The sequence below is a fragment of the Oncorhynchus kisutch genome, linkage group LG2, assembly GCF_002021735.2.
Source record: "Oncorhynchus kisutch isolate 150728-3 linkage group LG2, Okis_V2, whole genome shotgun sequence".
Lineage (NCBI taxonomy): Eukaryota > Metazoa > Chordata > Actinopteri > Salmoniformes > Salmonidae > Oncorhynchus > Oncorhynchus kisutch.
The window spans coordinates 65,115,592-65,128,802 of record NC_034175.2 but is presented as its reverse complement, the minus strand read 5'-3'; the positions used below and the strand labels follow the sequence as shown (position 1 = coordinate 65,128,802).

The 13,211-nt window shown below is 42.8% G+C and overlaps 2 protein-coding genes across 6 annotated transcripts in view; one reads left to right on the top strand and one right to left on the bottom strand.

Annotated features, from left to right (window-relative positions):
* Nucleotides 1-3,585, top strand: part of LOC109870174 (protein TFG) — a 28,896-nt gene extending 25,311 nt beyond the window's left edge. Inside the window, exons 7-8 of one of the 2 annotated variants that reach the window (XM_020460580.2) lie at nt 1,647-1,733; nt 1,893-3,585. In XM_020460580.2, coding sequence (XP_020316169.1) covers nt 1,647-1,733; nt 1,893-2,293 — 488 coding nt within the window. In that variant the 3' untranslated portion in view covers nt 2,294-3,585. Of the gene's footprint in view, nt 1-1,646; nt 1,734-1,889 lie in introns of both variants that reach the window. The other variant, XM_020460562.2, reaches the window with a different exon arrangement.
* Nucleotides 3,586-3,952: 367 nt separating this feature from the next.
* Nucleotides 3,953-13,211, bottom strand: part of LOC109904997 (target of Nesh-SH3) — a 52,177-nt gene continuing 42,918 nt past the window's right edge. For all 4 annotated transcript variants that reach the window (XM_031800045.1, XM_031800047.1, XM_031800046.1 and 1 more), the window contains 4 exons: nt 9,754-9,783; nt 9,480-9,638; nt 5,620-5,742; nt 3,953-5,393 (listed from right to left, as the gene is read on the bottom strand). In XM_031800045.1, the coding sequence (XP_031655905.1) occupies nt 5,278-5,393; nt 5,620-5,742; nt 9,480-9,638; nt 9,754-9,783 (428 nt within the window). In that variant the 3' untranslated portion in view covers nt 3,953-5,277. The remainder of the gene's footprint in view (nt 5,394-5,619; nt 5,743-9,479; nt 9,639-9,753; nt 9,784-13,211) is intronic.

The window sequence follows — 13,211 nt, the reverse complement described above, 5'->3', positions numbered from 1 at the left end:
ACACATATTCACACTTTGTGATTCTCACTCAAGCACCATGGTGCTCACATTACAGGGGTTAACAGTGGGCTTACAGCTGATTCGTAGATGCAGTCCTATAGATCAGTATGTCTGGTTTCATTGTATAGACTTTTCACAATTTGGGGCAAGATGGTAGCCTAGTGGTTAGAGCGTTGGGCCTTGTCAGCTTGGGAATCGAATCCCCGAGCTGACAATGTAAAAATCTGTCGGTCTGCCCCTGAACAAGGCAGTTAACCCACTGTTCCCCAGTAGGCCGTCATTGTAAATATTTGCTCTTAACTGACTTGCCTAGTTAAATTTTTGTAAATGTTTGAATCATGTTAGATGAGTGACCACCAATGGTGGAGGAATGAAACATGGTTCTTTCATCTGGTCCAGACTTGGGTCAAAATGTATTTGTACTTAATGTACCTGAAGTATTTGAAAGAAAACAAATAGCATTTCAACCCAGACACGGACCTACAGTATGGATCTGGGTTATGATCTGGGCCTGGGAGTGTATAAGATGGCTTCATGTATCTGTGTGGCACCCTGTCTGTAGTAGACAGTCTAATTAGTTCCCCAGTCCACTGCAGCTCAGACCCTTGTTTTAAAAGAAATATCTTTCAGCCACTGTGTGTGTGTGTGCATTGTCTGTGTATCTTTCAGCCACTGTGTGTGTGTGGAGTGAACTACCACTTCAGTGAGTGTTTAATCAGCCTAGTGATAGCCCAGCACAAATGTCCCCGCAGAACTTGTTAGAATTATGTCTAGTCCCTTTTCCCTCACAAAGGAGTTCCATAGGGCTCTGTTACGGGCCCTCTGAGTGGAAAATCAACGCTCTGTTTTAACTGGCACATGAAAAAAACAGTGAACTTTAGCAAAAAAATAAAAGCATTGGTCAGGCAGCTGTGCCAGACAACCTCATGTTAATCAGCTTTGACCTGCGCAGAAGCAACCATCAAATCAATTTAGCAGATGTTATTGCGGGTGTAGCGAAATGCTTATGTTCCTAGCTCCAACAGTGCAATAATATCTAACCATACACAACAATACACACCAATCTAAAAGTAAAAGAATGGAATATTCATTGCCTGTCGCAAAAAGTTTGTCTGTCAGTGTCTTGAGGTCCGGTCCAGTCCACATTGTGAGAGCACACTACGTGCATGTGCCGTTTTTAAACTTCTAGTTTTTATTTTCAGACACTCTTAACCACACTCCTCAGTCCATGTTATTGAGCCGACTTTCCAGTCTAGACTTTTAAATGTGACATGGACCCGAGAGAGAGACACACACACACACACACACACACACACACAGACATGGACCTGTGAGGTTATGGCTAATTAAAGTTGGGAGGGAAGTGTCTTGTCTACTGACACAGACAGACCTGTTTAGACAGATGGCACCCGCTCTGACCCAACACGTCTATCCAAATAAACGTGTTTGTGTGCGTGTTTAGCTTGGAGCTGTTCAGATGACTGTAATGTGCCATAGAGAGTGTCTAGGAGCAGGGCTTTGAAGAACCAGTCCTGTTTTATTTTAGTGCTCTGGGCTGTTTGCATTAAGACGATCCTGTCTGGTTCCATCCAGACACCCAGGTGTGTGTGTCTGTCATACTGATGTCCTCCATCTCTCTTCTCCAGGTCAGATGTACCAGCAGTACCAGTCTCCAGGTGGATACCCTCCCCAGCAGCCAGCACCGCAGCAGCAGTATGGCATGCAGTACCCTGGTAAGACAGTGACACTTTCCCTCAGAAAAGGTCCAAGAAGGTCATGCTGATCTTATATCAATGGCCCAGACTTTCACAGGAATGATGCTATAAATGTGAAATCGATTACAATCAAAAGTTGTACTGTACTTCTCCCCCAAACTCTCTCTCACTCAGCAGGATGCACCCCCCAGCCCGGCACCCCCCAGCCCGGCACCCCTCAGCCTCAACAGCAGCAGTTCCAGAACTACCCTGCCCCCACCTCCCAGGCCCCCGCCCCCAGCCAAGGCCCAGCCCCCGGCTTTCAGGGAGGCCAACAGCAGGCCGCTCCACCCCAGGGTCCCCAGCAGTACCCCCCAGGGGCCTTCCCTCCCCAAAACTACACCTCCCAGGCCAACCAGCCTGCCAACTACAGCCTACCCCCCACCTCCCAGTCTGGCCAGGGTTACCAGGCCCGTCCCAGCTACACTCCTCCCCCCGGTAGCAACGTTACCCCCCCTCCTGGGGCGTCCAACCCCTATGCCCGCAACCGGCCCCCCTTCGGCTCGGGCTATGCCCAGCCTGGCCCTGGGTACCGGTAAAAGAGAAGGAACGGAAAACGTTATCCACCCACCCCTCCCCTTTGTGTCCTGGCTGGCTCTGTTTGGCCTGGGTTCGGTAAACATGGTCTGCTAAATCTGTCCATCCGTCCTTCTGTCAGTCCTCAGTCACTGATGAGTCCATATCCAAAACAAACTACAACTCCCCCCCCATCTGATCGTCTGTGTTCTGTCTCGACCCCTCCACACACACACAAACCCATGTGTTATTGTCTGTGTTCTGTCTCAACCCCACCACCACACACACACAAACCCATGTGTTATTGTCTGTGTTCTGTCTCGACCCCACCACCACACACACAAACCCATGTTATTGTCTGTCTCAACCCCACCACCACACACACAAACCCATGTTATTACCTGTGTTCTGTCTCGACCCCACCACCACACACACACACACACACACACACACGTGTTATTGTTTGTCTCAACCCCACCACCACACACACAAACCCATGTTATTGTCTGTGTTCTGTCTCGACCCCACCACCACACACACACCCATGTGTTATGGCCCTGTTATTTGTAATTTAATGTTCCCTACCCACACCCTATGTGTCTGTCATCAGGGTGGGCTCAATTTGAATTGAAGACAGTCAATTCAGGAAGTTAACTAAAATGTACAATTGAATAATAAAAAAGGGCATTTTCAATGACTTCTCAATAAACTGAAAAGTCAAAGTTATTTATTTCAAAATGTTTTTAAATGTTTTAATTTCTAATTGTCAGTTCAAATTGTGCTCAACACTGGTGAACATGTAGTCAGTCTGTAAGCACACTCAGCTGGGAGAACGAAACAGGCTGAAATATGAAGGCTGTCTTATTATTATCATCAGACTTTATCTTGCTAGTCTGACCGCTGTAAATCCACCTGTATCCACTGGTCAACAGATGTTGATTCCTATTGCATTTAACTGATCTTTTGAGGATATAGTTTGCTGAGTGTCAACAGATGCTTCTATGAAAATGGTGTTCATCCCCTTTTGTTTTTAAATACGTTTTTTACAACTCGTTTTCATCAACGCCATGTTGGTATTATGTCGTGTCATGGAATCTGCCCCTCGCTTGAGTACAATATGGGAGGTGTAGTTTTGACCTTCCAGAAGGGTCCTACCATGTTTAGGCTCTTAGATCACCTCCTTATGGTTTATCACTCTCTCTTTCTCATACATTTTTCTTCAATGGTTTGTATTAATATATCAGTCAGATTTTGTCATTTAGTTTGTTTAAAATGTAACATTTTCTCTAAAACCTAATAAAGGTTTTGAAACCTTGGAAGTCTGTCATTGTTTTGATTCTTTCTCTCCCTCACTCCTTCCCTCACTGTGGTTTGTGAGTTCACGGCTCCGTGTTGAGCTTGGCTTCCGAGAGCCTTTCGTATCCCACCAGAGTGGATTTGGAAAAGTGTGGTAATGCTGCTGTTGCTGTTTGTTTTCCTAATCGGGCGTTGTGGTTGGCTGGGATGTGTGGTGAGGGAGTGTGTGGTAGGTCCCTCAGCTCTGCCGGTCTGCAGTCAGAACTAATGGAGAAATGAGTGAAACGGGGCATGTGTTGATGATTTGTGTGGGTGTGTGTGACATATGAACACACACTTTCATATGTGCACAATGCATTTACAACCAATTTGAGTCGTAGAAGTAGTAAAAACAGAACCATACTTAAGGATTTATTGTTGAAAATAGATACAGAAATGGTTGTACATATCTGGAATAATCTATAAACACTTTTCCCCCAAAAAAATTGGGTTGAAAATACAACTGCAGCCATTTGTGAGCAACTGTACAAAATGTTAAATGTAATCTTTGTTTGGTTGTTTCCACACTAAAAGAAGCCTTTATGTACATGTTATATAATATTTAAACTCAGACGAACAGGTTGTGCTAACGAAACTAGAAAACATTCCAAGGCTAAAAACAAAGAGTTTTGTCAGTGATGGGAAATGTTCTGAATGTTGTAGGTAGAAATGTAACGTATAGAACTGAAAATTCCTCATCCTACAAACCCAATACGTTCCATCTGAACATTCTGCAATGGTGCACCCCACTGAACACGCACCAGAGGTGGACAATTGTGGTCACTTGCAATGAGCTTAGGACCACATCCACATAATGGATTCCTGGCAATCATTCTCCAAATTGAGATGAGTTGAAGTTAGAACATTTAAGATGAAAGAACAAAGCATATCCTTATGCTGTTCATTCCAACTGAGTGAATCCCAGTATCTGATGATATCTCTACTTAATATTTGGACATTCATTGGCTAAAGAACCCATTCAGGTATTTTTCCAAGAGATTAACAAACTTCTAGTCCGTGGAACCGCCTTGCTTTGTAAACTTAATGTTGAAACTTGATAGTAGTTCGGAAATATTGTTCTTTCACATATACATATTTAATACTTTCATATTGTGCAAACCGCAACCGTTAATCCCACAGGACCAATCAAGAAAGGGTATTGAGTATAGACAGTATCTGTATGAGTGAAAACTAATGCTTTTGTAGCAACCCTTTTAACAGACTGGCCAATAGAAACCACAAGGTACATGAATAACAACTGCTTGATAAATAAAACCATACACATTATTACATTTTTAGGGAGCCAGCTTCCCAACAGTTTCCGGTGTTCATATTTAATGAAGCACTCTGAAAAACCTTTTACCAACTTCTCTTCCTTGTTTACAGGTTGAGTATTTTCTCATGTTGTCGTGATTGATAAATAGTGAGATGAGATTTAAGGAGATATGACAAATGTGCCTAACAGAGTTCGTGACAAGTATGGTCCTGTACACTTTTATACAATGGAATGTGGGCTGTTGCCATCTGACAAATAGATAGTCAGAAAGGTGCATCTCCATGGTAACAGAGAAGCCCACCTCCCCTCAGGCCTCCTCAGTCCTCCTTTCAGCCCGGTAAAATAATCCCTCTTTCAGTCAGGCATCTTCCTGGCCACCTCCTTGGTGGAGGGGTCTTACCATTTCCCAGGTATGGGTGTTCCGCACTCGTACCAGCCGACATAGGTGGCATGCGAGTTCCCTCCGATCTGGCCAAAGTTGACCGGTTCCTGACGCATAGCCCGGTAGAAACCTGAGACATGAGAGCAGAAGGATAATGAGAACCTTTCTTTTAAAAATGGTTTGGGATGTGAATGGTCTTAACATAGTCTAGAGATCATTGTTTCCCATAGTTAACCCTGAAACAGAAATCTTTAGTAGTCATTGAAAAGTGAACAAGAAACCGTGGTCATGGACACCTGTACAAGTGGTTCTCTGCCACTGATCTTTCTAATGGGTCCCAGTTGATGGTACTCTACCTGATCTGCTGGGTAGCTGGTCGGCCAGTAGCTGGCTGCCTGTTCGTCCATCCAGGAAAGAATCTACAAACTGGCAGTGGTCCTCCCCATGACCAGTCTGGTCCCCGATGTTGTAGAACTTGCCTGCACAGGGTCAAAGGTTATGGCTCTGTATGATGCTATAGGATAAATAATGTTGTTTGAGATTATATAATTTTAGTTAGTTACACCTCGTTCAGAATTCCATTGTATCCTTTATAGTCGTACGTACACAAGTCCTTTATAGTCGTACGTACACAAGTCCTTTATAGTCGTACGTACACAAGTCCTTTATAGTCGTACGTACACAAGTCCTTTATAGTCGTACTACACAAGTCCTTTATAGTCGTGCGTACACAAGTCCTTTATAGTCGTACGTACACAAGTCCTTTATAGTCGTACGTACACAAGTCCTTTATAGTCGTACGTACACAAGTCCTTTATAGTCGTACGTACACAGAGACAAGGCAATATAAACAGAGGAAAACATAGACATACACTGAGTGTACAAAACATTAGGGACACCTTCCTAATATTAAGTTGTCCCCCTTTTTGCCCTCAGAACAGCCTCAAGTCATCGGGGCATGGACTCTACAAGGTGTCAAAAGTGTTTTTCAGGGATGCTGGCCCATGTTGACTCCAATGCTTCCCACAGTTGTGTCAAGTTGGTTGGATGTCCTTTAGGTGGTGGACCATTTTTAATATACTCACAGGAAACTGTTGAGCATGAAAAACTAGGTGCACCTGGCACCTACTACCATACTCCGTTCAAAGGCACTTAAATCTTTTGTCTTCCCCATTCACCATCTAAATGGCACACTCACACAATCCATGTCTCAATTGTCTCAAGGCTTAAAATTCTTCTTTAACCTGTCTCTTCCCCTTAATCTACACTGATTGAAGTGTAGATTATGTAACATCAATAAGAGATCATACACACTTTGAAAAAGGGTTCAAAAGGGTTCTGCGGCTGTCCCCATAGGAGAACCCTTTTTGGTTCCAGGTAGAACTCTTTTGGTTTCCATGTAGAACCCTCTGTGGAAAGGGTTTTACATGGAACCCAAAAGGGTTCTACCTGGAACCAAAAGGGGTTCTTCAAAGGGTTGTCTTATGGGGACAGCGAAAGAACCCTTTTTAGTTCTAGATAACACCTTTTTTCTAAGAGAGGAGCATTCACCTGGATTCACCTGGTCAGTCTATGTCATGGAAAGAGCAGGTGTTCTTAATGTTTTGTACACTCAGTGTATACTGTGACTTCGGCAACTATTCAGACCCCTTGACTTTTTCCACATTTTTTTTGTTACAGCCTTATTCTAAAATTGATTAAATAAAACTGTTTCCTCAGCAATCTACAAACAATACCCCAAAATGATGGATCGAGGGAAAGATGAACAGAGGAAAGTACAGAGAGGTCCTTGATGAAAACCTGGTCCTGGACCTCAGACTGGGGCGAATATTTACCTTCCAACAGGACAAGGACCCTAAGCACACAGCCAAGACAACGCAGGAGTGGCTTCGGGACAAGTCTCTGAATGTCCTTGAGTGGTCCAGCCAGAGCCCAGACTTGAACCCGATCGAACAATTCTCGAGAGATCTGAAAATAGCCGTGCAGCAACGCTCCCTATCCAACCTAACAGAGATTGAGAGGATCTGCAGAGAAGAATGCGAGAAACTCCTCCAATTACAGGTGTGCCAAGCTTGTAGTGTCATACCCAAGAAGACTCGAGGCTGTAATCGCTGCCAAAGGTGATTCAACAAAGTACTGAGTAAACGGTCTGAATACTTTTATATTTTTAATAAATGTGGAAACATTTCTACAAACAAGTTTTTGCTTTGTCATTATGGGCCATTGTGTGTAGATTGATATGAGAAAAAAAACAGTTTAATCCATTTTAGAATAAGACTGTCTCACCAGGGTTGGTTAGGTTACTTTCTAAATGTAATCCATTACAGTTACTAGTTACCTGTCCAAAAATGGTCATCAGTAACGTTACTTTTGGATTACCCAAACACAGTAACATAATCTGATTACATTCAGTTACGTTTAGATTACTTTCCCCTTAAGGCATTAGAAGAAGACAAAAATGTATGTTACCAATTGAACCACATCTATTGATTTATGCTGCAATGTTAAAGTTTACATAGCTGGCCACACATGGATGTTACATTTTACTTTATGGGTTGTTTGTGTAGGCTTCTTCTAACCCATCGCTTTCTACTACATATAATAATACATTAAACTTTGGTTTTTAATGTAAAAATATAATTGAATCAGAATTCCAGTCATTCCAATAAATGTTATATCCCTTGAGCTGCAAGAAAGGACTTGGAAATATGGAAGTATAGATCAGCCAAATTGTTTTACCTGAGCATGACCCCAAAACTAAGGACTTATTAGCCAGCTCTACGCTGTTATTTATGATTTTGTTGTCATGGAGGACTGATTGATTCAAGTTGAAAAATAAATGCTGTCCTCATGGAGTGGCATGCTTTGAGCACGACTGAAATGTGCTATTTACATGTGAAAAATGAATGCCATATGCTACATTGCTATAGGCCTATTTAACATTTTGTTGGTGACACTTTGATATCTTGATAATATGCAGCTGTTTAAAGGGCAAATCCACAGATGAAACAGTAACAAAACCGCACCCCGCCTCTGTTTTGGTAAAAAGCTGAGGGGTGGGCCTGGAGAAATGTAACCACTCTCAGATTAATAGTCAGAGCTATGGATGCGAGGACTGACCATCCATGATATCAAAATGATTGTTTTAACCATGTTATGAGGCTATACAGGTTGTTACATTTAAAATGTTTACAAACATTGGGGGAAAACAAGCTTATATTTTGGGTTCTCATGGTGGGACAGTTGAACTAATCTCATGAGGCATGTGAAGTTATATTCTTCAAGAATCAATTGATATATAAGTCCAAAAATGGATGTAGCAACTACAGATTGCTCCTTTAAGTCTATCAAAAGTGAGTTTGCGTTTGAACACGTGTCCATTGGGTAAGAAAAAATAGTATCAGCATGAATTAGATTGAGCAACAAAAACCCCCACTTGTATTCCATAGGCTGGGATACGCACTATGCAGCTGTTGCAAGAGCATATGTCTTCCTGGCTGTCCACTGGTTTCAAAAACATTGATTGAGAGGCAGCTTAAACTTCTTGAATTCAACCATTATTGGGTTCAAATACACATTTAGATTTGTGAACAGCCATCCACCATAACCACCGTAATGTGCAAATAGCTAAATGAGAGAACAGCAGTGTGATTCACATCAATGCGCTATGTAGATGACAATAAGTGATATCCGTATCGCCATGGACTACACTGCTGTCATCCTTACCTCCAAGCGTTTATTCAAGTTGGATCATGTTTGGATGCCGACAGCAGTCGTACCATTGGAAGGACATGGCTTGGACTGGAGCTTACAAAAGCCCTTTCCTGCTCTTTTCCCGCAATCCATCAAACCCATTTGGTGTGTCATCATAGTGGTCTCTGAATTCTGGTCAGACTCGCTCAGGTAGGAAAAAATTTAAACATGCGCCTTTTTTCAATGCTGATTTGAATGTCATTGAGAAAACAGGTGTCAAAGATTTTTTTTCTCGCAAACCTCCTTTCTGAATTTAAAAGCTATCCTCGATGTAATCATCTCATTTTTCAAAAGTATCTGTAATCTGATTACAATATTTTTGCTGGTAATGTAAGGGTTGACATGTAATCCATTACTGCCCAACCCTGGCTGTAACCTACTGTAACCTAACAACATTTGGAGAAGTCAAGTGGTCTGAATAATTTCCCAAGGCAACCCTCTTACTATACTATACTATACTGACCGTTGAGCGAGTCGCTCATGTAGATCTTGTATCTAAGGGAGTTGCATAGCTGGATGCCCACAAACTTGCGGTACCAGGTCCTCTTCACATACTGCTTGCCATTACACTCCGAGTAGGAATCTGCCTTGAAGGGGAACTGTGTCCATATAGCAGCTTTACCTGGAGGCAGGAGAGAGAATATATTTAAGGATTCATTTGACACTATGGCACAGAGAACGGGACACAAACTCTGGAAGAAAAATGATTGTGAACATGACATACTGAGTCCACTCACCTGAGACATTCTCACTCACCCGAGGGTCCGCTATGGAGGAGAGAGTGAAAGAGAGAAAACATCATTAGTCACACATCAGTCCATTATTACCGCATTAATACAGTAATAAACAATACTTGCACATGGACACAGCTACATAGTCATGTCCCTCCCAGTATGATTTCACTACAGGGCAAAGAGCCTTTGGTCCAATCACTCCTCTTTATCAGTGTTGGAGATCAATCCAGCTCAGTCACTCTTATTTCTGTTTGGACACAATATTGCTGTGAATGTTAGTTAATTGATTTCATTAGTGTGCATAACGGATATGATATGAATCCCAAAATCCAGTCCATCTGTAGCTATTATGTGACTATGACTGATGTTGAAGCTGTCAAATCGTTGAGCAGCTGCTCTTGTCATGAAACCACACCCTCCCTCTCAGGTTAGAAGTTCAGAACGAGAAAGTGTAGGCTAGTTAGAAAAAATGACGCTCAAATTTAAATTCATTAAACAAAATACTGAAGATTTCGATCAGCCTAAGGGAGGTGTAGATTACATTGCACATTCCAGTGTTCCTTATGGAGGTGTAGATTACATCTCACATTCCAGTGTTCCTTATGGAGGTGTAGATTACATCTCACATTCCAGTGTTCCTTATGGAGGTGTAGATTACATCTCACATTCCAGTGTTCCTTATGGAGATGTAGATTACATCTCACATTCCAGTGTTCCTAATGGAGGTGTAGATTACATCTCACATTCCAGTGTTCCTTATGGAGGTGTAGATTACATCTCACATTCCAGTGTTCCTTATGGAGGTGTAGATTACATCTCACATTCCAGTGTTCCTTATGGAGGTGTAGATTACATCTCACATTCCAGTGTTCCTTATGGAGGTGTAGATTACATCTCACATTCCAGTGTTCCTTATGGAGGTGTAGATTACATCTCACATTCCAGTGTTCCTAATGGAGGTGTAGATTACATCTCACATTCCAGTGTTCCAACTTGTTAAAACCTGTCTAGGACTGGGGTTCCGTAAGCGGAACTTCAAACCTCAGTTTTCCCACTTCCTGTTTGGATTTTTTCTCAGGGTTTTGCCTGCTTTATGAGTTCTGTTATACTCACATACATCATTCAAACAGTTTTAGAAACTTCCGAGTGTTTTCAATCCAATACTAATAATAATATGCATATATTAGCATCTGGGACTGAGTAGGAGGCAGTTTACTCTGGGCACACTATTCATCCAAAAGTGAAAATGCTGCCCCCTATCCCAAATAAGTTTTTAACAAGGCTGCATGGGATGTATCTTAATGTGACTCTGTGCAGCCAATGGCAATGTCCCCTTTAGGTACACTGAACAAAAATATAAATCCCACATGCAACAATTTCAAAGATTTTACTGAGTTACAGTTCATATAAGGAAATCAGTCAATTGAAATGAATTCATCAGGCCCTGATCTATGGATTTCACATGACTGGGATACAGATATGCATCTGTTGGTCACATATATCTTAATATCAGAAAGCCAGTCAGTATCTGGTGTGACCATCATTTGCCTCATGCAGCATGAAATCTCCTTCGCAAGCCTGTGGAATGTTTTCCCACATGGGGAGAAACTAGAACACGCTGTCGAACACATCAATCCAGAGCACCCCAAACATGCTCAATGGGTGACATGTCTGGTGAGTATGAAGGCCATGGAAGAACTGGGACACTGTCAGCTTCCAGGAATTGTGTACAGATCCTTGCGACATGGGGCCGTGCATTATCATGCTGAAACATGAGATGATGGCAGCGGATGAATGTCACGACAATGGGCCTTTAGGATCTCGTCACTGTATCTCTGTGCATTCAAACTGTCATCGATAAAATGCAATTGTGTTCGTTGTCCTTAGCTTATGCCTGCCCATACCATAACCCCACTCCCACCATGGGGCACTCGGTTCACAATGTTGACATCAGCAAACCTCTCGCCCACACGACGCTGTCTGCCGTCAGCCCAGTACAGTTGAAACGCTGATTCATCCATGAAGAGCACACTTCTCCAGCATGCCAGTGGCCTTCAAAGGCGTCTATTTGCCCACTGAAGTTGGTTACGACGCCGAAATACTGTCAGGTCAAGACCCTGGTGGGGACAATGAGCACACAGATGAGCTTCCCTGAAATGGTTTCTGCAAGTTGTGCCGAAATTCTCTGGTTGTGCAAACCCACAGTTTCATCAGCTGTCTGGGTGGCTGGTCTCAGACGATCCCGCAGATGAAGAAGCCACATGTGGAGGTCCTGGGCTGGCGTGGTTCCACATGGTCTGCAGTTGTGAGGCCGGTTGGACGTACCCAAAATCTCTAAAATGACATTGGAGGCGGCTTATGGTAGAGAAATGAACATTCAATTCTCTGGCAACAGCTCTGGGAGACATTCCTGCAGTCAGCATGCCAATTGCAAGCTCCCTCAAAATTTGAGACACGTGGCATTGTGTTGTGTGACAAAACTGCACATTTTAGTGGCCTTTTATTGTCCCCAGCACAAAGTGTACCTGTATATTGATCACGCTGTTTAACCAGCTTTTTGTATAATGCCAGGAGCCACTTGTGGATTTGACAGCTCTAACGCAGTTCCACCTCCGACACCGCCAAAACAACCTCTATGCGGATGTCGGCTAAAGTGGATCTGATTGAATAGAGCACTAAACCTAACTATGACCAACATGATCAAGTCCCCAAACACCCCCCTCACAAAGTTGCACCCTGGTAATAGTTGTCCATCTCTTCCTGGAGACTAGTGTGTGTTGTTTTTTGATTAGAGGAGTGATGAAAAGCCTGACAGACAGACAGGACCGATAGGTCTCGACCAGACATGACCCAGTGCTCGCCAAGGTTACCAAAACGGAAAAGGCATGTTGGAGTCATTAACAACAGTCTTATTGCACACCTCTGACATGCTAGGCCATGCTAATAGTGAACAGCTAATTACTCACACACATCTATTGGCCAAAGGTTAATACCATGAGCAAGAAACTAATTAGCGACACATGTCTGAAAAGCATGTGATATCAGTGTTTGATACAGCACTTAGAGGCGGAGCCAAGCTAATGCAAAGTATTCAAGTTGAAACAGTAAGATTGTTATTCAAGTTTATTTAACTAATTTACTGGCCCAGCCAATGGGGCTCTATAATGCCAACAGTGGGAATTGTGGTCCTAGGTCAAGGTTCTGATTTGTGGTCCCTTTTGCATGGTTTCCATCAGCGGTTAACATTTGGATATGGGAATGGAAAGCTGATCATAGATATATCCATGCCCAATGGGAACTTCTATCTGGAGCTGGCCTCCATTCCGGCTCCATTATGGAAGTGTAATCAGACATACTGGCCGCTCTGATATTGCTCAATCCATATACTTCTATATTCTTAATACATAGTCTTAATTCATCATCTCTTTACTTAGATTTGTGAGCATTGGGTTTATGTTGTG